The sequence below is a fragment of the Leptinotarsa decemlineata genome, unplaced genomic scaffold, assembly GCF_025532065.1.
Source record: "Leptinotarsa decemlineata unplaced genomic scaffold, Ldec_3_MD MMD2_tig00000133_RagTag_RagTag, whole genome shotgun sequence".
Classification (NCBI taxonomy): domain Eukaryota; kingdom Metazoa; phylum Arthropoda; class Insecta; order Coleoptera; family Chrysomelidae; genus Leptinotarsa; species Leptinotarsa decemlineata.
The window spans coordinates 8129594-8157239 of record NW_027412542.1 but is presented as its reverse complement, the minus strand read 5'-3'; the positions used below and the strand labels follow the sequence as shown (position 1 = coordinate 8157239).

General features: G+C 35.6%; 1 protein-coding gene across 2 annotated transcripts; it reads left to right on the top strand.

Moving 5' to 3' along the window:
- Positions 1–436: 436 nt before the first annotated feature.
- LOC111504361 (arrestin domain-containing protein 3) lies at positions 437–26506 on the top strand. 2 transcript variants are annotated; one of them, XM_074172669.1, is made up of 9 exons: positions 440–719; positions 2495–2615; positions 4715–4867; positions 5277–5485; positions 14441–14623; positions 14682–14877; positions 21560–21691; positions 24486–24833; positions 25055–26506. In XM_074172669.1, the coding sequence occupies exons 2-9, from the start codon at positions 2510–2512 to the stop codon at positions 25189–25191; spliced, it is 1464 nt and encodes a 487-aa protein (XP_074028770.1). In that variant the 5' UTR covers positions 440–719; positions 2495–2509; the 3' UTR covers positions 25192–26506. The 2 variants fall into 2 exon arrangements, with proteins under 2 accessions (XP_074028771.1, XP_074028770.1); XM_074172670.1 differs by lacking the exon at positions 4715–4867 and having other exon boundaries at positions 437–719.
- Positions 26507–27646: the final 1140 nt, after the last annotated feature.

Below are 27646 nucleotides of genomic sequence, written 5' to 3'. Positions count from 1 at the left end.
CATTGGAATTAGAGGCTGAGTTAAGCCTCCCTGAAAATTTATTTTCCATAGTCGAAGACGAAAAAATCGATAAGTATGAAACTTTATACAGGAAGAATGTAACATCTTAAAAATCAAACAAGTACGTTCTATTATTGAACCGTCCCAATCTGAAAAATTATAAACAAAGTTCAATCAGTAGAGAATGTGCAGAAGTGTAATCAAGGGCAAATTGAAATGATTTAGCTTTTTTGAATTTTCAGATTTTGGAAAGTTGAATAGCCAACAAAATTATACAAAAAATAAGCTTCATCAGTATCGTTTAATTCAAGTTTCACTATTTAATTAATTTCGAAATTATATTCTGATAACACCATGTCATAAGTTTATAATGTATATACGAAATAAAAAGAATACGATACGCCCCTGTCCTTATTCACATAATCGTTATAACATTCCTTCGTATTTGGGACTAGGAGGCGCCAATCCTATTTTCTTCGTTCGTATTTTCGTGTATTACTTCTATTTTGTTCCCAGTCATAAGTACTTTCCTCAAATCAAATGTCCATTAAAAATATTATAGGGAGCTGATAACATAACTCAAATAAGTTAAACGTTTCGACATTCAGTGCCTGTTTTAAATATTATTAGCTCATCGCGCACCTTTTTTTTATTTGTTTACTGATATAAAACCTATATATACGTGTTGGATTTCGTCCTTCTTAACTCATTGACTAAGGGTGAGTCTCAATTATTTTTATTTATACTCATTACATCCTCCTTAGATTCATAAAAATCTAGATACCTACTTCATAAATATAAGTATTTTCGCTGTTCATACTCATAACCTCAAAATTGATAACTTTTGAATTTCTGGTAAAAAATCATCATTATCGCAGGGTAACCAGTAAGAAAATAGAGTCATTAGACCTTTATTAACTAAACTAATTCATTTTACCAATAATAAAAACAAATCCATGCTTCCGATATAAATGTCGAGACTTATATCATGACGTCACATTAGACAGAGTCGTAACGAAACGGGTGCAGCTAAAATCGGAACCAATTGAAATCCAATCAATACAATATGCTTGTTTGAATTGGAGGAGTTATATTTTTAGGAGTGATTAATTTTTTCGGAAAGAAAGTTTTTGGCTTGGAGTAGTAGAAAGCCAAAAACTTTCTTTCCGAAAAAAAATATGCTTGTATTCTCTTCTAATTGATGGTGCATATTCTGTTACTAGATAAGAAGTGGTGTTTTTGGGAAAAACTCATGAGAGATTTGGCAGTCTCTTTATTGATACTGTTGGAGAACGATCTTCAGTTGGCAATTTTAAAGTTACCCTATTTTCATATTTGAAAGTTTCATGAATTAACTGAATTTGAATATCATCAAATTTTCACTCATTCATAAAAGTTGCTAAAACTCTTTATATTCACATGTCCAAAGACATCAAAGTTGTAATAGCTTTAAATAATACACTGTGTGAGATGTCCCATGATTTGACTTCAAAAACTTTCGGTCTTCTCTGTCTTTCAGATAGTTGTCTGATAGAGCCTTGAGTACAATTTCTGTGTTCATTATTCTTTTCAAAATGTTGAAATATATGACAAATTCGGATTGACTTTTCATCTATAAATACACTGATTCCACTCAGCAAAATATATTTTAGGCAACTTTAAGGTGGTCGTTCAATACACAACATTATTATTCGGAACTAAACTCAAAAGCAGAATGGTTTTGAGATCACAACTTTGGCATGTATACTGAGACGGCACTGCAGTAATTGATGGTATTATTTTGAACGAGTGAGTCAATCCGACTTTGCATAGGTAGAAGAACATGAGTTTTGTATTTCTGTCGCGTTTTCACCTGAACACGGGGAAAATGAATCTATTGAAAACTGAATAGGAAAAAGATAAGAAGTGAGAACACATGAAAGTATACGAGTAATTTCATGAAAACATTTAAAAAGTCAAAAATAGACTAAAAAATAAATGAAACAATCAGAAGGGGAAAAAAACGGGAAAATTACAACAATGGAAACAAGAAGAGAAAGATAGACGAGAAAAACAAGACTAAAACGAATTACTAAATTTTTATCAACTGGAGGCGAAAAAAAGGCATAAGAACTAAAAAGATAAATGGTTCAACTAACAGTTGACGAAATTGGACAAGTTTTACAAGAAGATAAAATCAAGAGAGCCCTGAAGGTCCCCGAAAACACATGTATACCAGGATTGAAAACATAATCTCAAAGTAAATCGTTGGTGAACCCCACGAAAATTTTGAAAGTTTTCATTTATTTGTTGACATGTCTTTCATGAAAATTTTTCTCAATCAGGTAGAGAACTGGAAAACCGAATAAAATCCATTTCTATCCTGAATTTACATTCAACGGCCGTAAGGGTGCCATTAAGAAACAATGTTAATATTCATCTATTACACAAAACATATCTTTTTCTCACACTTATCAACTTCATCAATGGTAAAATTTTTGAGTTTTATTTTCAGCTTCCTTCTTCCAAAATGTCCTGTAACATTGTCCTAGAAAATTTCCAAGGCAGATATTATCCTGGAAACACAATATCTGGTCATCTGGTTTGCACATTTACATCGAGGGAAAGTATTCGAGGTAAATTCGCGATACTTATGAGGTGATGCTATTCCTAGTATGATCGAATGATAACTCGATATATAATCTATAGTTTTGTCTAGTTATACAAAGGTTGCTTTATTTATTCATCTAGAATTGGAAATACTGATACTGCTAGTTAGACCAGTTGAAATATTGAATCTAATAACATTGTATTGCAAGATTTTCACTTTTTTCAAGGACAAAACAAAAGCACTACAGGAAAATCCTTAAGGCGGTCTCAAAGCGGTGCCTGTGCGAAAGTAGCAGTTCACATTGGATTTGAATCGCTGAAGGTTAAATCCATTCAACAATTCACAAAACCCCGATTCATGTTTCACGATTCAATAGCTTATTCAGATGTATTCACTACTGACAATTTCTACATTGTACTCTCATGAATTACATTAATTTGAATCTTAATAACTAGCTATTACTAGCTGAGAAATTTCCATATAATAAGTTGGCTGCATGATAAATTTTCACCATTCTAGGAACAAACTCATTAAACTGGACAAATAATAACTAGAATAATGAGCTAATTCACCAATTTCTTCGTTACAAAACAAATTCAATAAAAAGGAATTATCTAAATCTACTTGTTCATTGAACAGTAGTTCGGAATTCTTGAATCTCTTGTTTTCTAAACATTCCAAAATATTGAGTTTCAAACCTTTCTCTCTTCAATTTTTCTGGAGAAAGTTCTTTCAGTTTGGCCAATATAAATTTCGTAACAAGAAACACAAGTCTCCCGATCTATCCGACACTGAAGTCTTGTCTTTGTTTCTGATAAATTTGTTCAAATTATTTCTATTCTGTAGGCTACGTTGAAATCTTTCTTTTTGATTAAACCAATGGCTTCACCAAAATAGATTAATTGGTGAACCCACCAATAATATCACTAGTTTTTTGAAAAAGAAAGATTTGGACGTAGCCGACAAAACAAGTAATAATTAGTAATATATTAATAGTCCAGTCAATTTAGACATTCGAAGCTACCTAAATTCCCACCAATCTGAAAATCAGTAAGATTGTTTAAAATATGATTAAAAATAAAATTTGAAAGTTCCCCATTTTTCCACTGTATGAAAAAAAAATGTATTCAAGGTCAAAGGTCAAAAAATGAGTTTTTTGCTATTTTCAGCAAAACGGTAGGGTTTATCATAAAAATACTTCAAACAAAAATTGTAGACCATAAAATTATCTACAAAAAATGTATCAATACTTTTTTTCTACGAGCCACCGTTTTTGAGATATAACGATTCAAAAAGTTGTAAAAGTTGTAATCGTCATAATATGCACACGTTTCCACGCCACCTATGAGGTGGTGTACTTAGCGCGTTTTTTTAACGTGGTTTCCCCAGTAGGCCTATTCCACGGGTCAGTTGTGATCCTGTTTATTTTAAACTATTGCAAATGGATATTAGCAGAGATTGAAAAATTTTTCAATACTTACAGCGGAAAAATGGTGAACTTTCAAATTTTATTTTTAATTATATTTTAAACAATCTTACTGATTTTCAGCATGGTGGGAATTTAGGTAGCTTTACTCTTATTTTTCGGTCTGATTTGACCGGACTAGAATAGATTTGAACAATTTCCTTAGTTTTCAATTGAAATAATATAGTATTTTTGTATTCATTATATGTTCTATAGATCAATGGTAAAAAGTCATTTTGTAATTAATTTATCGGGTGGAAATTGGCCAGGCAGTAATAGTTATTAAGATTCAAATTGATTCAATATATAAGAGCACAATGCAGAAATTCTCAGTATCGAACATACCTGAAGAAGCTATTGAATAGTGAAACATTTGTCGCAAACTTCTAAGTGTATATCTCATAATAAATTATTATTTGGATATGTCGGGTATTGAATATTTTTTGTTATTTTGGGATCACAAATATAATAATTGGTTCAGAATTTTAGATTGTTAAAACAAATTTATTAATGATCCGATTAGATAACAACCATTTTCAGACTGCAAACCCTCCTAGAAGTTCAAGGTTGCGAAACAACTTCCTCACATGATATCATAGATAAATAAATAAATAAATAACTTTCGATTAATTCTTTATTGTTATTACTGAATGTTACAGGGATCAGAGTAAAACTTAGAGGTAAAGAACATACATCTTGGACTGAAACAGAAAGTTATTATGACAGTCATGATAAGAAAACTAAATACAGAACCGTTCACTACAGTGGGGATAATAAGTTCTTGGCCGTCGACTTAACTTTAGTTGGAGAAAGTAAGTTTTTTTTCTTCATGGCTGAAGTGCTCTGAAATAATTCATTTTTCACGAAAACGAAATTTCGATTCGAAAATAATTAACTATCTGAAAGAGAATCACCTCTGTTAATATTCACAAGACAATATATAACATAACAAGTTCTATCGTTGTTTATTAATCAACACATAAAAATTCTTAAACCGCATTCAAATTTTCTGTCAATCACAAATATTCAACGAATCTGAAATATGATTTCCCGGATCAAAGACGTATGCGTTAATGTATTATTGTACAATATTCGTCTTTATATTTGATGTTATAGAAGTTTCCATGTTTTCGAAGTTTGAGATTGCATTTGAATACTCCAAATCTCCATTAGAGTTTGATCACTTTCTTCAAACTTTCATATTCAATTCATTATTTTTAGAAACTATGGCTCCGGGACGTTATGAATATCCATTCACATTCACTTTACCAATAAATTTGCCGCCAAACTTCCAAGGATCATATGGGCACATCAAATATTTTATCAAAGGAACCGTGGATATACCATTTGCTTTTGATTATGAAAACGAGAGGAATTTCGACGTTCACGCCCTGGTGGATTTCAATGAAATTCTTTCAGATCTCCAGCTGGTAAGACAGTGTTTGTGTTGAATTTTCGATATAAAATCAAGATTCAACATGTTTTTACAAGCTTTATATTAGCTTCTCCTGTATGTATGTTTATTTGTAACTCTCCTTTTCATTTCATATCGGGATCTGTATTTGACAGAATTATCAACATTATTGCTTGATCTATTTGCGGGCAGATGGCGCTGTACGTAACCTCCTTGATATAATTCGAACTCACTTTACATGTATTTCTTCATTTGAAAAAAGTATTTTTTTTATTAACAGGCGCGCCTGCTGCCTCATTTGTAATATTCCTTTGCGCGCCTGCTGCTTTGGGCTTGGTAGCTCTCCGGAATCGGATATCAATGGTCATTTTTCTAAACAATATAAGACTGATTGATCCCAAAGTTTAGATAAAATAAATATAGTTTAAAAAGACTAAAAAGCATGCTTTTATAGCATAGATATATACGAAACTTAAGAATGAAAAATAAATATAGTGTAGAAAACTAAAAAACACGCTTTTAAAGAACATCGAACTAAAAAGTTAAAAATATGTTTTCAAAATAGGCTTGTGTCATATTTTTTGTATATCAAGCGCACGTCGCTTGAAAATAGTTTCGAGTGATGTGAAATGAGATTGTCAAATGGAATACAGAGTTGATTAATGATGTTTGGGAGATCTGTATCTGTAGAGTAGGGAGGGTGAGTGTAAGCCCACAGTACTTAGGCCACATGTGATCCATTGTACATCCTCCCGAGGAGTTGTCCTCCTAGGTCATTGTCCATCCTGTCCTTTCCAGGTAGGTGGACATGTCACTGGGAGACATCTCCTTTATATCGGCAGGTGTAGGCCAAGACTCGCCGAACACACACTCTTTTATTGACGATAACTCCGGGCACTCGCACAGGACATGCCTGACAGTCTCATCTTCCTGTTCACACATCCTGCATAGAGGTGTATCCACCAGCCCCATATTATGGAGGTGTTTCCTTAGTTGACAGTGACCAGTCAGAAATCCTACTGTTAGGCGTAGATTTTTCCTGGTCATTGCCAAATATTTCTTCGGCGCCAGCTTCCCAGGGTCACCCAAGGTGATCCTGGCAAGATTACATCCTTTGGTTTCGTCCCATCTATTTAAGGATTGAGCATGGGTGTAACACTTGACTAGTTCCGCAATTGTCGAAATCATCAGGCCGTAGGTGCCACTGGGTCCTAAAATTCTTAGTCCAGCCGCTTCCTTGGCTAAAAGTCGGCAATAGGATCACCTTTACTCCTGTCGTGCCCTTTAATCCACCTCAGGATAATGTTATTATCTACCGAGGCTTTGGCTAAATCTTGGTGACACTCTAGTACTAGTCCTGAGGTTATACGTTGTCTGTTCAACGCTAATAGGGCTTGTCTGCTGTCACTGCAGATTGTTATGTTTTTGCCAGAAATTCCTTTCTTGGTTGATTCTTTTGTGGCGATTGAGATACCTGCCAGTTCTGTTTGGACCACGCTGGTATTTCTTCCTATTCCCCACTTAATTCTTAGGCTTAGTGATCTGGAATACACTCCACATCCTGAGCCTTCTTTGGTTTTTGCGCCGTCTGTGTAAATCCGTATTGCATTCCATTGCCGCGGTTGGTGTTGTTCTCATGGCTCCTGTGATGTTTAACCAAGCCATTCGCTGTATTTGGTATAATTTTTGGATGGCCGTTGCTTGTAGAACTTTCGGTCCTCATGCAATGGCTCCATACGTTAACATAGGTCTTGATATTGCAGTGTAAATCCAGGTGAACACACGGGGTGAAAGACCCCATGCGCATCCCACTGTCTCCGACATTGCTCATAAGCAACGTATGATCTTTTTGCTCTACTCTATAGATGAGAGTTCCATGTTAGCTTTCTGATAGATAGTACCAAGGTATTTTACCTCTTCAGAGGAGTTTAGTTTGCTTATGAAGATTTCGGGAGGTTTTAAGCCCGTTAAACTTATTTTCCTGATGAAAAGGACCATCTCAGTCTTCTTGGGATTGATCGACAGTGAGTGTTCCTTACATCATGTTTCTATCAATTTGAGCCCATCCTGCGCTGCATGTTTTGCAGATTCTACGAAATATTTGTAAAAAAAATTAAGGCAAGGATTCGGACCGTGGTATTCGAACACTTCGAAAGAATATATATAAGAATATTTATATATATATATATATATATATATATATATATATATATATATATATATATATATATATATATATATATATACAGGGTCCTGCAACAGTGGCGCGGTGTTCCATATCTCTATATAGGAAGCAGATAGGAATCTAATTTTCTATAATATTACCTTATTGCTCGAGCTCGACAAAATAAAAATATTGGCGGTCACACAGGGTGTTCGATTTTTTCTGGGCGGATCCCAACTGTGTCTTTTTAAATGGCAACCTATATTTTTTATCGCTTTTTCGGTTTCTTCATAGAAAATAAAATAAACTTTATGTATATCTGCACTTCGAAAATATTGACGGTTTTCGAGATATCTAGCATGACAGGTTTTTTTTTCCAATATTCGTCACTCAGAATATTTGAAATTATAAAGTGGTGCCAAGTCCAGTTGAAATTTTTTTTTGGTCGAATATTCTACATTGGTAACTCTCTCAAACGATATATCTGAAATCGACCTGTGATATACAGGGTATGAAAAACCGCTTGCCAAATATTGTAAATGAAAATTTGCAAAATCTTCCTTAGATTAAATGGAACACCCTGTATATTATTGATCCATAAGAAGCGCCAACGAAACCTCTACAAATTTCATTAAGTATTCCCTATGGCTAAGTTCAATAGTTTTTCTTAAATGAGCATTTCTTTCGAAAAATGGTCATTTTTTCAAAGCGAAATCCATTTGACGACTGATAAAAATATACGAAAGATATCTTGTTTCAATTTTGTACATTAGAAGGTGTCCAAACAAATATTTTTCAACGAAATAAATGTATGTACCTATCACTTTTTGCTAAATCGAAAATTATTTTTTCATTGGATGCAGAATTTCACTCATAAATCGTGCAATATCAAACCAAACAAGTTAAAAGAAAGAAACATTATAAATAACTATTTTTTTCATGTTATTATATTCATTCAGAGCTTGAGTTCTAGATATTCAAATTTGTCAACTGGCAAATTACAAAACTACAAAAGGGAGAGTTTAATTAAGGTTGATAATGAAACTTTTATAAAATATGTTCAACATGTCTTCCATTTTCTTGAATGCAGAGCTGAAGTCTATGTTTGAAAGACTGTTCTACCCTGCGCAAGACAGCTGGTGTAATGCTGCGAAAAGCATTCGTTATTCTAAGTCGCATATTTTCGGGAGAAGTTGGTGGCTCAACGTAAACCATATTTTTTATGTATCCCCATAAGAAAACATCTAGTTTCGTCAAATCTGGTGATCTAGCGGGCCACCGTACAGGCCCATTCCGTCCTATCCATTTATTGGGAAATACTTCATTTAGATGATCTCTCACTTCTGCCGAATAGTGAGCAGGTGCACCATCATGTTGTAACCACATTCTATTGCGGAGGTCAAGAGGAATATCATCTAACAAACCTGGTAAATCATTTCGTAAGAAATTGAGATACATTGCACCATTCATATGTCCCTCAAAAAAGTATGGACCAATTACATATTCTCCAATGATGCCTCCCCAGACATTTATCGACCACCTATGTTGATAATCCACCTGTCTCAATAAGTGAGGATTTTCTGTCGCATAATAATGGTAATTATGTCGATTTACAAATCCATTTTTATGGAATGTCGATTCATCCGACCATAAAATATTATTGAAAAAATATTCGTTTCGACGAATTTTGTTCATGGCCCAATTGCAAAATCTCACTCTTTTCTCGAAATCAGCATACAGTAGTTCTTGATGTAACTGAACGTGGTATGGATGCAAGCGATGTTTCTTCAATACTCGTTGCACTGATCTCTCACTTATATCCACTATTTCCCCAATTTGTCGTTGACTCCTACTAGGATCTTCTTCAACAGCAAGAAGAACTTGCAATTCATTATCTTCATTAGTAGCTGGCTTGATGCGCTCATGTTTGGAATAATTAATAGATCCAGTTTCAACGAATCGTCCCAAGACCTTTCGGAAAGATCTTTCATCTGGATACCTTCTATCTGGATACCGTTGAGAATAAATTCTACTTGCCAATAAACAATTCCTGTCTGATTCACCTAATATGAAAATCATATCAATCAAATCACTTTTTGATAACAACATTCTGATGAAATTATACCGACAGTTCAACTTCACGATTGACTAAAAATTTCAATATTCATTTGCAGCCAAATATTTTGTTCTGTCATTTGCCAGACTACTTGATTTCCAATAAATATTTCATTCGCTGAAAGGTTGTTTTAGACCGAAAGAATATGGCACAAATTCCGAGATTTTTGAAATTATTGTAACTATTCAAGAACGTCCATTTTGTGGTGTAATTCGCAACTTGTTTATCTAGCAACAGGTAATTTTAGGAATGGGCGATATTTTAAGGAAAGGGTATTTTTTGTATATTCTTATCAGTCGTCAAATGGATTTCGCTTTGAAAAAATGACCATTTTTCGAAAGAAATGCTCATTTAAGAAAAACTATTGAACTTAGCCATAGGGAATACTTAATGAAATTTGTAGAGGTTTCGTTGGCGCTTCTTATGGATCAATAATATACAGGGTGTTCCATTTAATATAAGGAAGATTTTGCAAATTTTCATTTACAATATTTGGCAAGCGGTTTTTCATACCCTGTATATCACAGGTCGATTTCAGATATATCGTTTGAGAGAGTTACCAATGTAGAATATTCGACCAAAAAAAAATTTCAACTGGACTTGACACCACTTTATAATTTCAAATATTCTGAGTGACGAATATTGGAAAAAAAAACCTGTCATGCTAGATATCTCGAAAACCGTCAATATTTTCGAAGTGCAGATATACATAAAGTTTATTTTATTTTCTATGAAGAAACCGAAAAAGCGATAAAAAATATAGGTTGCCATTTAAAAAGACACAGTTGGGATCCGCCCAGAAAAAATCGAACACCCTGTGTGACCGCCAATATTTTTATTTGGTCGAGCTCGAGCAATAAGGTAATATTATAGAAAATTAGATTCCTATCTGCTTCCTATATAGAGATATGGAACACCGCGCCACTGTTGCAGGACCCTGTATAAATATATATATATATATATATATATATATATATATATATATATATATATATATATATATATAAATATATATACCTATCATAATCCTCAGATAATAGTGCCAATTTCAATTTCACATAATTCGAATATATTTCAGTAGTGCAAATGCTAGGTAATACTAACCGGTGTAGTTGTGTAATACTAACAGGTATTATTTCATCAGTTCGGACTTCCATTTTCTAATATAATATAAATTGATTTGAAATCCCTGAAAAAATAAAAAAATTAACCGAAAATTACAACCAGAAAATAAAAAATTGAAATATTAATAAAAGCTAAAAATAAAAAATATCATTAACAAAAATGAAAAATAAAAATAAAACAGGTAGTAGTTAGGCCACTAGGATATAAAAACACTAACATCGTTACATTTTGTCATAATGATCTCCTGAGGACGCTAACTTGGTTAGCGAAACGCGCGTCGAGAGAGCGTAATTTTTGTACTGATGTTGGGAAAGTGTTTTCAATAAATTTTTTACTAATAGAATTTTTTTAATCTTGGTTATAAAGTATTTCGATTCATTAAATGAAGAATTCATATCTTGCTTAGTTCATAGGATTACTTGAGTAGGTACTCTTTCAGAATATTAGGAAAATTATTATTTTTTGCTTCGATAATGACTTCTGACTCGAGAAGGCAGTTTCGTTAAAAACACATTACTTGTAGGTGATACAACCATTTTCTGTACCTGTGCAGTACCAAAACTGCGTTTGAAAAATAATCCTGTACAAATAAGAAACAATAAGGGTCACATTATTTCAGAATGTTTCAGAAATAATCAATATTCATTTAAATTACATGTTGTAAAGGGCCATGTTGATCTATATTGAATATACAATGTATTTAAGGTACTTAATTGGATAATGATTAATGCTGTATTGCTTAAAATCGCTACGTAAATAAGCCATTATTTCTTGAGGATAAAATATGGTTATTGTGAGTTATCCCAAAGAGATGGACATATACAATCGCGAAACTTCTGTTTAGATCTTTTTAGGATGTACAATACAGTAGTACATTTTTTTATCTATCTCGCAGGGTTCAGCCAGGGTTTACAATGCAATCGCAAAAAAATGTGTTTATTTACGACATCACATTAGAAACCTCTAAAATTATATTAGTGTTTAACTACTATATTATGCATGTTAGCATGTTACATACATATAAACCTTCCTCTTGATCACTCTATCTATTTGAAAAATCCACATCAAAATCCGTTGCGTAGTTTCAAAGATCTGAGCAAACACAGGAACAGACAGTGGAAAGCGACTTTGTTTTATACGATGTAATGGTTGGTTTCAATTATACTATGATATTAGGTGGCCTGAAAGGTTCGTAGGCTAACACACAGATGACGCTACTAGTATTGAATCCAGTATTGAATATGAGTTTTAATTAACCCTAACCTTCAAAAGACACGTGTACAAATTTCACAGCTGTCGCACTGTTAGTTTGTGATATAGAACATTTTGTGTGATTCAATTTTTGTTAGTTTGAAGAAAATGAATAAAAGGAATTTCGTGTGTTATTAAAGCATTGCTTTTTAGCAAAAAAAATACTGTCGGAGCCAAGCTGAGGCTCTAAAGATATTTGGATATTTGGTTCATGAATATTTGGGTATGCGAAAGCTCTGTTCACAGTGGATGCCGCGCGAGCTCACAATTGACCAAAACCAACAACGAACTGATGATTCTGAGCAGTGTTTGAAGATGTTCTACCATAAAAAAAACATGAATGTATGTGTTGATGTCTGAGTGGACTGCACGTTGTGGAAAAGTTATGGCACAGTGAAGTTTATATTTATACTGTGGTTCACTCTCTCTAAATTTGTTGGACATTTCTTCCCACTCGGGCCCATTTGTCCAGGCTCCTCCTATCAAATTGACAGAAGCTTCATCGGAGGGCGCAGCGGTCTTGCTCGAAGCAATGCTGCCATCACTTTTTTGTGGAACTTTTTATAATAAAAAAACAATATGATTTTTATTGTCGCCTCCTGCTCAGGAGATTTTTTGATTTTTTCACATATATATTTAATGGGTCGCATTTTCTTCGGGAGACCTTCGGATTTTTGAATTCACATACATGGCCCCTTTACGTGGTTGTCCGAACCACCCCGGCCTGTATACCGGCGTGGATAAAGGAGTCCTTTTTTAAAAACTCTCACACGTTTCAGTAATTACCACAATGGACTAACACAACACAAAACGTAGCCCCACGATAGCACATGGCATCCGCGTACCTTCTTTGCAGGTGGACGTTATCCCCTCCCCCATGCCCCCTCCCGGGTTGAGTGCCCTGAAGTAGAAGCTTCCCCCAGCTATTTAATGAGGAGAACCTACTACCCCACTCAGGGTTGATACTGATCTTCCACAGGTAAGCCCACTCCTCCAATCTGTCTATCTGTTGTTGAAGGTATCTCGTAACGTGTGCTTGACTCGTAGATCTCGCCAGCAGGGCCTTGTCGTCCGCGTAGAGCGCCAACTTGTTAAAGTTGTTCTCTGGCTTGGGCACGTCTGCCGTGTATACGGAGTAGAGGTGTGGCGAAAGGACTGCACCTTGCGGGACTCCTGCCTCCATTAGTCGAACTGTTGATAATTCGTCTCCTACTTTGCAGTGGCATCGCCTATCAGCTAGAAACGACTGAATTAATCTTACCATTGGTTTTGAGTATCCAATATCGCTCATCTTGGAGACGTCTAAGAAGATAGCTCCGGTGTGGACGTTATCGGCACGTCCGTCCACTACCACGGCCACTATACTGTGGTTATGGTATCAGTATTTTGGTATGCGCATGGTGAAATTTTCATCGACTATATTGAAAAGGTGAAAACCATTAACAGCGACTATTACATAGCGTTACTGGAGCATTTGAAGAACGAAACCGGGGAAAAACGGTCCCATTTAAAGAAAAATAAAGTGCTGTTCCATTAAGATAATGCACTGTGTCACAAATCAATGAAAACGATGGCAAAATTGCATGAGTTGGGCTTCGAATTGCTGCCGCACTCACAGTATTCTCCAGGTGTGGTCCTCTACGAGTTTTTCCTGTTCTCAGACCTCAAAAGAATGCTCGCTGGGAAGAAATTAGCACCGATGAAGAGGTAATCGTCGAAACTATAAAAATGGCATGGAAAAATTAAATGATCGCTATAATCGTTGTATCGCCCTCAAAGGCAACTAAATTGAATAATGAAATCAAATTTTATCAACAAATTTTTTACCTTAACCAACGAACTTCTCAGTCCAACTGTTATTTTGTTCATAGACTGATGGTTTCTTTTTACAACTGAAAAACCAAATTTCATGACTATATGTCGATACAGGGTATTCTTTTGGGACTCTTAGCTTCGTGAACAATCAGTTTTCAATTTGCCGTATCTTACTTATCAATGAATATATTTATATAAAAAGTTCTGTTATTTCAGAGAATGCTAAATTCAATGATATAAAATTTGTTAATGCGAATTTTCCATTTCACTCAAAGAAAAAGTATTGCAGTATGTCCTAAATATTGAAATGAACATTTTAAATGTTGTCCTGTAGTAGATTTTCCTTTATCTTCGGACAGTTCAAATAAATTATTTAAAATATGTTTTTACAGGAATGACTCCAATTTAAATGTGTCAGACTGTAGATGTCCTAATATTCTAGGAACTATTTTTCAGTAATAATGCGAAATTTCTATCGTCTTATCATATGTTCATTCAAGGAGCCATGTACATACCAAGACGAGAAAACCATATGCTGTTGTTGCTGCGCTAGCGGTCCAATTACAATGGACGTAATGATGGACAAAGAAGCATTTATTGTTGGTGAAGCAGCCAAGATCAAAGTAGAAGTGAAAAACTTGTCCAACGAAAATATAGATCAAATGTCCGTTAAGATCAAGATGGTAAGTATTACTGCATACACTGGTTGAACTTGGCTTTATTATCCATTGCTAATTGCAGGTTCTCGAATATAAGACAACTAGTCCCAGAACTAGTCACAAATATGACGACGAACTTGTAGCTTCTGATTATGACACTGGGGTTGGAGCACACGGAGAAAGAACGTATCTGTTTGATTTAAGGATACCGAGTTCATCAGCTATTTACAATTTTCGCCGATGTACATTATTCAAACAGTGGTTTGTTCTCAAAGTAGGTAAAAACTCAAAGTAGGTAAACATTTCGAGTGAGATTTTCTTCATTTGCTTTCACCATCGAGTAATACATTTTTTTCTACCTTACTTCGTTCCATATTTTTATATGAAGTGAAACATTTCACTTCGTGAAATCACGAAGTGAAATACCGTTACTACGTGGTAGGAAATCATAATGAAGAGAAGAGAATTGACACTTTCTATGTTTTTACCACTTTTATTTGTAACTAACGTTACTGCGGTTTCGTTCTATAAGGACATTTTCAAACTTATACATTAACTTATATATAAACATTCTATGTTTTTACCACTTTTTTTGTAACTGACGTTACTGCAGTTTCGTCCTATAAGGACATTTTCATACTTACATTAACTTATATATAAGTTTGAAAATGTCCTCATACGACGAAACTGCAGTAACGTTAGTTACAAATAAAAGTGGTAAAAAACATAGCAAGTTTCAATTCTCTTTTTTTCATTTGAAACATTTCAATATTAGTTTAAATGTGGAAAAATCAAATATGTCGATTTATGCATATCTGCAAAAGCAGCATTTGTAAAATTGCCTTTTTAAAACTTGAGTTGAAAAGCCGTGTACTTGAATGAATATCTATCAAAACTGTCATCAATTCACGCGATAATCGCATTTGAGACAAAAAAATCAGAATTGATACAAAATTAATGTAGATTATAGAAATATTTCTAGTCTACATCAGTCCTATAGGTATGGATGTCGCTGGTTGAAACTTTCTAGGACATCAAAAAATAGCTGTAGCGTATAATAAATATTTCATAAACGTATCAAGAAATCCATTGAAGTTATAATGAAAAACATTTTTTCAAGATCGAAACACCCTAGAGCTAGCTCAAAAAGTTTAGGATATAGTATCCACGATTTCAATATGGACTACGACATATTACATATAGAAAATACAGGATAAAAATTAAACCTGCTAGAATCTCTGGAAATCAATGAACGGAAATATTCAAATTTTCTTTTAAACGACCAACCACTTTACTTTGAACTCAAACTTCTCCAGTGAAAATTTATTCAATTTAATCGAAATAAGCCCCATTTGAGTAAATGCACTTTTGCCATCATAACACAAGTCGATGAATTCCGTCAGCATAAAAATTGTGAGTTCGGGATTCGATGACGTCGACGAAGGCCATTTTTGCCTGGTCCTGATTGGCTACCGGTGAGAAAGTTATCGAAGTGCTTGAAAATATGGTAGCCGGTTGGCAAGAGGTCTGAGGAGTCTGGTGAGTGAGGCAAAACGCTGAATTCGTTTAATTTTTGGACGGTGATATGAGAAACGTGCAAACGGGCATTGTTATTCAGCAGTATCGGACCTCTTCTGTTGAATAGTGCTGGCTGCTGCTAACGCAATTTTCGCTACATTTTGTCAATTTCCTTATAATACGTCTCTGCTGTGATGGTTTGGCCCGGTTGCAGAAAATTATAGTGAATCACACCACCGCTACAGTAATCATGATCTTCTTTCGGTGTGTTTTCGCCTTTGGGAAGTGCCTGGGTGGCTTATCGGTGTCAACCACTATCCTGAACGTCTCCTGTCGTACAGAGCTGACGCACCGTTTGTGATGGTCAGTCTAAACCAGGGTCCTCAAATTATCGTTCTGGATTACTGTAAGTCAACCATTTCGGAGCTAATCTTCGGGACTAAAATCTCCAGAACGGAATTTCGTAAACGTCAAACAGTGCGTTCAAAAACCCTATCATTGCCAAATGCCTGGATGATTTACCTGGCTGTTTTGGCAGCGCTTTGGTCCAATTTGAATTCGTAGAGAAAAATTGTCCAAAAACCACGACATCATATTGCCATAAGCTGGAAAAAGGCAAAAATTAAAATTTGAAAAAATTAACAGCATTAATGTATAGAGTACAAAATTCTCTGCCGATCAGTATATACCATTACACAGTGGAATTAATATTTATTGAGGTATGTAGCTACAAAAACACGAAGAAAACTTTAGAAACAACCCAATAACATACTTACAAATTGTAAAAGTAATATTGTTGTATCAATTTTCCTCTCAAAATTTACCTATTTTGCAAGAATTAATCATATATATCTAATTAAGTTTTGATATCAAATGCCAATATATTACCTGTTTTCCTAGTATTATTTGTTTTTAGAAATTTATCTGTTTTGCCAAATGTTTAATAAGATCTTTCATTAACTACTGTTGTGTAACGTTTTTCCCCGTCGGTTTTCCAATAATTGACTACACTGAACAATAATCAAACTCAACTTTGTTTCACTATCATTTTAACTCAAACTTCAACTATTATTCAAATGTCTATCGCTCCGCGTATCGCACTGTAACTTCCACGTGACTGACTCAATGGGTGAATGGATGGCGCTTATATTTGGCAATCAAAGGCGGGTAGCAATATTCTCGAAGCAAGGACATGTCTGGAACGGCAGCGAACATCTAATATTCGCGCGCTCTTAGCTACGTCACAATTAGTTTATGGCTACCAGTGGAGGCCGGCATTATTTTCTTTAGGGCATGATTTACAACAGTTTATGAAAGACATTGTAGAATTTTTTCATGTATCAGTAACTGATGAAGCTACCTTCTAGCAGAACGCGTCTGAAAATAAAATTCATTTTGGACAACTTCAGGCTTGCTTTTGGGTGACAGCTGGATTTTGTTCACCAGATCGGTTATCTTTTTGGTTGCCAAGTGAGGTCCTTGCTTCTGCAATTTGGGACATAAACCTTTTCGACGTTGAGGTTGGTAGAGCCACACTGCATCGCCCTCCTTGAAGCTAACCGGCACCGACTTTTTGTCAAATATTATCTTCATCCTATCACTGGAAAGCTATAATTAGGATCTGGCAAATTTGTGTACAATTTCAAGTCTCTCCTTCAGGTCTCTGACATACTCTGGAATAGGTACCTCTTGAGAATCATCAGATAAGCTGCCACACAATACATCTATCGAATGTTTCAGTCCTCGACTAGTTAACAACGTGGATAGTGTGTAACATGTCGTATCACGTTGGGAGCTCCTGTATGCCAACAGAAAAAGAGGATCCAATTTATCCCAGTCTCTTTGGTTTCCGGAGACAAACACCACGTGGTAGTTATTTATGGTGCGATTATGACTCTCGACCATTCTATCGGACTGTGGGTGAAGAGCAATTTCTTTTGTCTTTGTTATTCCCAACAAAGTCATAATTTTCTTCCATAAATCCGATTCGAAGTTGCGGCAATTACGTTCTGCAACAAGGCTTCTGCCACCATTTTAGCCGCTTGGTTGGGTAAGGCTTCTACTTCACAAACCATTTCGACTGCACTCACGCACTTACTTCGAAATGCCCTCCAGTGCGACCATCGTGGAGCTGTTCGAAGATATTCGGGATACACATGGAAGGATTATCTGAAATTTGTGGGTTATTCCATCCGGGCTTTCTCATTTCTGAGTAAGTAGGTCATCTCGAATGCACATGGAGTCCAGTAACCCTTTTCTTGCTGGCCATATTTGGAGATCTCTTGCCATTCCAGCCTCATATCTTTGTCAATCTATTCTCGTACGGTTTTCAATACCGGATCTTCCTTCTACGTTACCATGATGTCTTGCCTCGTCATGAAGGTAGTGTCACCCTCAGGGGCTGTTTACGACTGTACCACACCATGGTCAGGTGATTTCTCGGATTTCCAGTTCGTACCCCTGGACAAGGGGCCCTTACAGGTTGCTACTCTCCGGGACAGAGGAAACCCGAAGTGGCAGGGGTAGAGGAGCTTATCTCTCTATCAGAACTGTCCATAAAGGAGTCTCTGCCAATTACCTTATCACGTCTCGTGGAAAGTTCTACTTCTGATAGTTGGGTGTCCTTGTCCTAGCGTTGGCATAATTTGCATCCAGATGTCAGGCATGGTCTTCTTGAGAAGCTATCTGCGTTTCCGTGACTCTTTCCGTTCCGATGTGGAATTTCAAAATCGTAAGTTTGTAACTTTTCGATCCACCTGACTATTTGTCCTTCTGGGGTTCTGAAGTTGAAGAGCCACCGAAGTACTGAGCGGTCTGACCTGATCAAAAATTTACGGCTATATAAACAGGAGTGGTTGTGATCTACCACTTTGATCACTGCGAGGACTTCTTTTCTAGTGACGCAATAATTTCTTTCGGATGTTCCCAGGGACTTACTGAAATAGCTGATGACGACTTCTTCTTTCTCTTGTACCTGAGAAAGTATTGCTCCTATTCCATGTTGTGATGCATCCGTATCGAGTATAAACAAACCCTTCTTCTTTGGGCACGCCAGGACCGGTGCGCTAGTCAAATGTCTCTTCAGGGTAGCAAATGCTTGCTGTTCCAAGAAATTCACTTTTTCCTGGAAGAGATAGCACTTCTTGGGATTGATCTGCAAATGAGCATTCTGTAGTCCCGTGAAAACACTCCTCAAGTTTAACAGATATTCTTCAAACTTTTGCCAGTGACTATCATCAAGATAGACTAAGCATGTTTTCCAGGTGAGTCCTCTCAACACCAACTCCATCAAGCGTTCAAATGTTGTGGGTGCATTACATAATCCGAACGACATAAACTTAAACTGGTCTAATCCATTGCCGGTGGAAAAAGCAGTCTTCTCTTTATCCTCAGGGCGAATGGCCACCTGCCAATATCCGCTTTTCATATCTAATGTTGAGAACCATCTGCATTCAGCCAAGATGTTCAGGGTGTCATCTATTCTAGGAAGAGGGTAACTGTCCTTTCTGGTGACATCATTAAGCCTCCTGTAGTCTACGCCAAGTCTCGTCGATCCATATTTTTTAGTCACCAACACAACAGTTGACGACCAGGGGCTGTTTGATTCCTCGATTACCCCTTCTCCTTCTCAACAATGGATGCAGCTTCCTCTTGCTTTGCGAAAGGAAGTCGTCTCGGTGGTTGGCGTATGGGCTTGGCATCACTAGTATCGATCCGATGTTGAACTAAATCCATTCGACCAATGATTTTGCCCTTCACAAACATATCGTTCTCTTCTTCTATGAATCGGGTGGCTTTGCATAGTTCTTCTTCAGATAGATAGCTCCACGTCTTCTTGAAAAAATCGATGAGTTCCTTTACGGGTTGTTGATCACGCTATAGACTGACTTCTTCCTCGATTCTGGCAATTCCCACAATCGGTTCGCAGGTGCCTATTACTTGCCCTTTCTTGAGAATCTCCCTGTTATATTATAAGGATTGATAATTCTTACTGAAATGGTTTGATTGTTACCATTTACAAGAGATCCGGCCAAGAAAATTTCTGTTTCAGAGCCGTTGGTTAGCTCTAGCAATGCTGTGTCCAAGCCGCCATGTCCTGCAATTTCAGCTTGAATGATTTTCTCGGTATCGGGAGAGACTCTGGAATTTTCCAGTATAACCATCTTGGCGCTGTCATAAGGCTAAGAGACTTACAACAGTTTGTTTCTCATGTCCACCACGAATCCGTAGGGGTCATGATGTCTAGTCCCAAAATGAACTCGTCGACGATGTTCGCCACTAATACCTCAGTTTCTATTTCGCAGTTTCCAAGCCTCAGTCTCACTTCAGCTTTTCCATAGACCACCAGTCTATCTCCAGTGTCTGTTTCCAGAACAGGTACTACTGATAACCTCTTCAAACTGCTTCTGTTGGAAATGTCAGCTCTCATTACTGATCTCGTTGCTTCAGTATCGGTGGTACTTCCTGTACTTCCCATTTATTCACTTGGGAAGATTTTAAATCTTCCAATGAATTAAGATACATCTGTTTTTCCTGAATATTTACCAGCAAGTCTCTGTTTTTTCCTGTTTTCCTTGAATATTCCTGAATACCTGAATAGTAGTAATTCACAATTTTCATTGGCGTAATCGTTCTTCCTCCCTTCTGCGATTTCCATTTTCCGACCGACTCGTTTGTAAAAGCTCGAACATTTTTTAAGCTGTCCCATCTCGTTGTAATCGACACTCCTTGTTTTCTCCATAAACAGGAAATTTTCAGTCAATTATTCCACTTCCGACACCAAATGTAACGTTTTTCCCCGTGGGTTTACCAATAATAATTGACTACACTGAACAATAATCAAACTCAACTTCATTTCACTATCAATAAAACAAAACACTTCAACTTAAACTTCTACTATTATTCAAATGTGTATCGCCTCATTAGATCGCTCTGCGTACCGCACTGTAACTTCCACTTGACTGACTCGATGAGCGAGTGAATGGCGCTTATATTTGGCAATCGAAGATGCTGGAAAATTCCTCGGAATTCCATCGAAGCCGGTAGCATTATTCTCGAAGCAACGCCACGTCTAGAACGGCAGCGAATATTCGCGCGTTCTTAGGTACGTCACAATTGGTTTATGTCTACCAGTGGCGGCCAGGCATGATTTACAACAGTTATATAAAAGACATTGTTGAATTGTTTCATGTACCAGTAACTGTGGAAGCTACCTTGTAGCAAAATGCGTCTGAAAACAAAATTTACTGTGATAATGTTTCAATTATTATCATGGATAATGTTAAGAATTTTCATCAAGTATCGTGTGAGAGTATTCATAATTTCATGATACATGTTAATTTGAACTTTCACAAAATCACTCAAGGATTCACACATCAGCATCTTATTCTGAAACACCCTGTATTTATACACTCACGTTAATAAACATGAATTATTAGGTAGAAGCTAACATCCCAGGTTGTCATTCCAATATGGAAGTAGAAACTGGCGTTCAAATAGGGCACATACCAGTAAGAGGTACTGAGCAGCCAACACACCAAATTTCCCATCTCCCATCTTCAGAAATACCAGGTGGTAAGTTATGAATCTGATTCAATAAAGACTTCTGTTTGTAGAAGTTACCATTTGAAGCAGTCCTTCGTTAGACTCAATTGTCGAATTTCAATCAAAAAATGATAAATATGGTTTATTTTGTTTATGTAATGACATTTTTGGACATCTGTGGAAAAATTACTACATGAACATCTTTTTTCATGATGAAATGTTCCACCCGTCTTTCAAACTACTTTTCATTCATTATATGATGAAAATAAATGTTTCTTGGGGTTTTCAACCTTCCACAATCTAAAAAAATGGATCTTCATCAACAGAGAATCTGGTCAAGCGTAACGAATAGCAAACTAAAAAGTTACTGGATACCTAATATGAATCACTGAAAAGTCTGTCCTATTTGTGAATACTTTCTTTGAAAATAGCCGACATTTCGGAAAGCATTTTCCTTTCTCAAAACCGAAAGTCATTAGTGAAAAACACTTTGATTAAAAATATATAGGTACCTTTCTTTCGTCAAGAGATCAGCCGTAATATTAACCAAGTATGATTCATTCCCACAGAGTTAATTGAAATACAATATCAAAAAGATATAATCTGATTCTTGTTATTTTCTAACTTCCTCAAGTGATTTTCAAGACAATTCTTTTTTTTTTTCATGGACAATCACCAGTTTTTATTTATCTCTTTCTTTTATATTCACCATGTTCCACGACTTTGGAAAAAAAAACCTTAACTTTGGGAAAAAAATATTAACTTTTCCTTTTTCAAATATAAAAATCTCTATATAAAGTCATAACTTCAAAAAAATAATCAAGGAAATAAAATTTCACAATAAAATTAAAGAAACATCAGTATTGTAAAAATAGTATAAAAATTGTAAACAAAATAACATCAAAATGGTAGAGAAAAACGTCAGTAATTTAGGACGCCGTCCTTTAGGCGACTCCAAAGAAAAACATCTTCGGCAGAAACTTAAAGCTATAAAGAAGGATATAAGGAGTCAGTTGAACATCGAAACTGTTCATAAATCATTGAATACGAATCAGTCAGAACACAGAGCCGTCTAACGTTGAAGTATAATGACCGAATCAGTTCAAAACTTGTGCACACAATTTAAAATGACCATTTAAAATAATATTTTGGTCAACGTCAATATGCTTCATACTTCACTTGAAGTGCGTATTTGATGCATAACGTATTCAATAAATTGATGATCATACGTGGTAGGAGATCAACCTGAGAGATGGGAAATAAAACTTTCTATGTTTTTATATGTCACTTGTATTTGTAACTAACCTTACTGCAGTTTCGTCCTACAGGGACATTTTCAAACGAATACAATAAACTGAAGAAAAAAAAGTTTTAATGTAATCGTTTGAAAATGTCCTGGTAGAACAAAACTGCAGTAACGTTAATTACAAATACAACGGGTATAAAAACATAGGAAGTTTCATTTATCATTATTCATGATAACGTATTTAAATGACACTTTTTTTTGAGATTTTTACTCGGTAGTTGACACAACAGTGACACGTGTTTCACTATACAATAAATTCTTCAGGCATGTTGAGTACTGAATATTTCTCTTTTTTTCAAGGTTAGTTTAGTTTGCGAAATACTTGTACAAATATGTGTTGACTTACTAGACGCTTCAGAGGTTTACATTACTTTTCGGAGTGAACTTATCAGTTTGTTTTCATTATGTATAAGCTGATTATTTGATAATCTGTAACAGGTGAGTCAACAAGATATCCTGGGTCCATTGCTATCAAAGGAAACAATTTTTCAAACTTCTCAATTTTTTTGCAATCATATCGATAAATACTATCTTTCTAAATTATTTTCTCGCATACTGGGTGATTCAGCCGAGCGTAGCCAAGCAAAGTTATATTTTTTTTATTAGAACCTTCAGTATATGAATACGTCATCCGATTCCATATTTTTTTAGCTCTCTACGGAATTTTTGTTTTCGAATTTCCATTGTGGCATTGCCAAGTTATTCCAAAAAAACCTATTTTATAGACAATATTTTTTCGATTAATCACCTGCATGTCTACAGCAATTAAGTGGATATTTTTTAGGAATAGTTAGTGAACATCACTATGATAATTTCGGGAATCTCAACTTTCGAAAATAATATATAGGGTACTCGGTAAAACTGGACAAGTTTTATTCATTTTCAAACAGACATAATTCAACTTTTTCAAATGGAACACCCTGTATTTTTTCATTTGTATGAAATGTTTCAACATTTCACTACAAATTTTTATCAGAGGTATACTATACGAAAAACTGATATTTTACAAATTATACCAAGTTTAAGTAATTGTTGTAACCACAAAAAAAAATGTATTTTCTTACGTTCACTTACTCAAATTTGTTTTTCGAATATTCAAACTAATCGCTAGTACATTAGCATTTTTCATTCCATCTAGTGATAGTTTCAACGGTAAGAAATGCGTAAAAAACCTAAAGAATATTTATACTGCTTTTTTCTTTAAAAACCCATTCATCCATGACTGACATCAAAACATGAATCTCGCGTGTGGATTGAATCATTTTCATTATGAATTATGTGCTTTGGGGAAAGTGACGGAAACTTCCTCTAGGATTCACAAAGAGAAGTTCCCCGAAAGAAGACAACCAGACGGAAGGGCATTTCAGGCTCTAAAAACAAGATTTGATAGAACTGGTAATGTCAATCACGAGAAATTCGAACGTGTCTGCCCTGTAACAAATGAAGAGAATACATTTCAAATTGCTCTTTTACACATGTGTTTCCTGGGGTATTTCCTGCACTCGATGATTTTTTCAGGTGTGTTTCCTCCTCCACCACCAAAACATGTACCAGACAATCCCCCACCATATCCTTCTTTGGATAGAGAGCCACCGTACCCTACCGGCCCTCCAGCTTTTCCCGCGCCTGTCGGTGCGGTACCCGGACAAATAGGATTTACCTTACCACCGGGATCAGAAATCTTCTCCATACCGAAGCTGCCGACAAACGGAATGATGCCAGTACCAGTCCATGGTGGAGCTCGTTATCCCCCAGGACCAAGTGCTTCGACTGCAGCAAACGCCCCTCCGGAAGAGTCTGCTCCATCAGCACCTACCAAGGCGGAGATAGCTGAGGAAGAGAATTTTGTTTTACTCGATTCTGAAGGTTAGTTTAGAAACCATCAAAATATTTGTTCTTTTAATTTGATAAACAAGATCTGTGGGATAATACTCAAAACGTCTGACGCCGAATAAAGTGTATGATTCCATGAAATATATTCTTATTGGATGATATTATAAATGACTGAATTTTCGAATCGATATCGTACCGTTACTCACTTTCCAGACCACTGTATTGGGATATCTATCATTTGTTTTTTTTTTCAGATCCGTCGAGGGTATCAACAGAACCACCTCCACCAACATATAATGATGCTGTTTCTGTTCAGCCAAACGTTCACTCTTCTGGTATTTATCCACCTGGAACTCCTCCACAAAGCAGACCTTCTGCACCACAGAAGTGAAAATTGATATCTACTCGAAAAAAACTACAATATTATCTGAATTTTATGTATGAATCAATTTTATATATTACGGGTGAAACTTTGACTGAAGTATACTTTAAATTTCACTTGCAACTGCCTGAATTCATTGTGGTAATCTCAATGAGTAGTATCTGGAATTACAATAACTGATATATCCGGTAAATTTATGATAAAAATGTGGACTACCTAAAGGAAGCTTCTCTTCGGATGACATTCTCCATACCACACCATACCATCTGATCTTCTTGCTTTATTTTGCTCATTACTGATATGTAATCTAGAGAAATATGTCTGTTAGCTTGGACTCCAAACCCACAAATATATTCTGAACTTGTTCAAATCATAGTCTATAAGCTGTGCGCTGGTCTATTGATATCGAGTTCACATATGATACATTTGAATTTGAACAAGTTAGTTTAATGAGTTGCTCTGTAACAGTTCTAAAATTGTCTAGTTGGCTACATCTAATTCAAATTTTGTGTTCATAACTGACTTTGAAAGTTCTTCGATTTTGATGTTCTCAGGACCAACTATAACCACTTCTCCTGAGAAATCATTGTTATCCAATGCCGTTCCCACCTATTTTTATATACCGTACTAAAATTGGCCGTTGGAGTATTTGTTCGTAAATGGGTCTTTGGATGATACCAGAATCCAAAAAATTATTCCGTTCATGGGTTTGGTATTTGATGTCTTCTTTCAACTCATCTGACCATTTCAATACTAGATTCTTGACCATTTTGTGAGATTGAGTTCGTTACTCCTTCAGGTGATAATTATGTCTAATTAATATTTGAGTTTATATCAAACACCATACCTTCACTTTGTTGCTGTTATCACTTACCATAGTCAACATTAACATTACCAATCATCAATTAACATTGAGCTAAGTCTCTCTTCTTAGTTCAGTGTTAATTAGAATGAATATTTCTTGTAGCGATCCTAAATCTAAAAGAAAATTCTTTCAAATCAAGGACGATTCCAGTCAATATTAATCCCCCACAAATACTCTTGAATAATTTACCCATATCCGTAGAAAGGTAACCTTTACAAAACGCTTTAGTTTTCACGAAGACAAACTATATCTTTCACTTTAGTTTTGAGAAGATACAGTTTTCATGATTACTACTACTTAAAAACATTTGACTGACACATTCATGCTATAGGACCGATGTAATGATAATTATATGTATTATTTTTTATGAACATATTCGGGTGAATTTGTTGATTTTGATAAATACTATGTATTTTGTACTTTATATAAAAAATTTATTATAAATTGGTCGTAGGAAAATTATTTTTTATTCCTCTTCAATGATCTCCAAGGCATACCAGTTAATTAAAGCCAATTTGACTAAATGTGATTTTAGGTCTTGAGTAAACTTGGGATGGAACTCAGTGTTTCGAGAATTGAAAAACAGTGCTATGAAGTACATGTGATCGTAAAGTGTGAGAAATTATAAATCTGTTGATAAGTTTCACCGTCTTATCGGACAAGTCAATATATCTGATGTAGCCTTGCCTTAACTACCGAAAATCGAAGGAAAATCTTGTAGTTTACATCTTCACGGTAGGACAAGTCTAGTTGCCTTTTCGAAAAAAAACCAATGGGAGATTCCATTGTGGCGGTGATTGAATCCAATGGAATGTTCTGAATCCAATAGAACCTGGTCTTTGCCCAGGTAGCAGAACATAAATGCCAACATTTTTTTCTGTCAATTTTACATCGACAATCGATTTTCACTATCCATCGTACAACCCGTGCTAGGATTTGCACATTAAACCTTAGTTCGCACCAGTATCAACTTCTGAGGATTATCATTCGTAAAAGGGTTACAGTAAGTTAACAGAAAAACAGATTACGTTGATTTCAATAAAAAATGTGTGTACAATACACCATAATAGGAAATAAATTGTATGATTATCGATAGACAGATCTAACCATTTTATACGCACATATATTGAAGATGAAAGTAAAAATTAAACTGTACCAACCCCAAACTCTTACGAAAACGCCATGTATAAAACCCCATATAGTTAGGGACGCTATGGATTATACTGTAGAAGACCCCTCCCGATATAGAAGGCCCAGACACTGTTGAGCAAGGCCCTCATGTCCTCCGTTAAAAGATGAACAATATCTTCATCCAAACACCCCAGCCAGGTAGGGGTCCACGTGAAGGGTGGTACTGATGGCTGAGGACATTCATGCCGCCATCCCATAAATCAGTCTTGACCCGTTTGTCTCTCTGACTAACATCAGTCGAATGGGTAAGGGAGCCAGGCTCCAACCTGTTTAAGCCAATATGACACGAACAAAACCGCATAAATGACGTTTTCATCAGTGGAGGTATCATTACCTTCACTCACTCAAGATTGTCCTTTAAAGATAGTTGACCAAAGCATTGTGATTCAGCTAAGCACCCCTGATGGG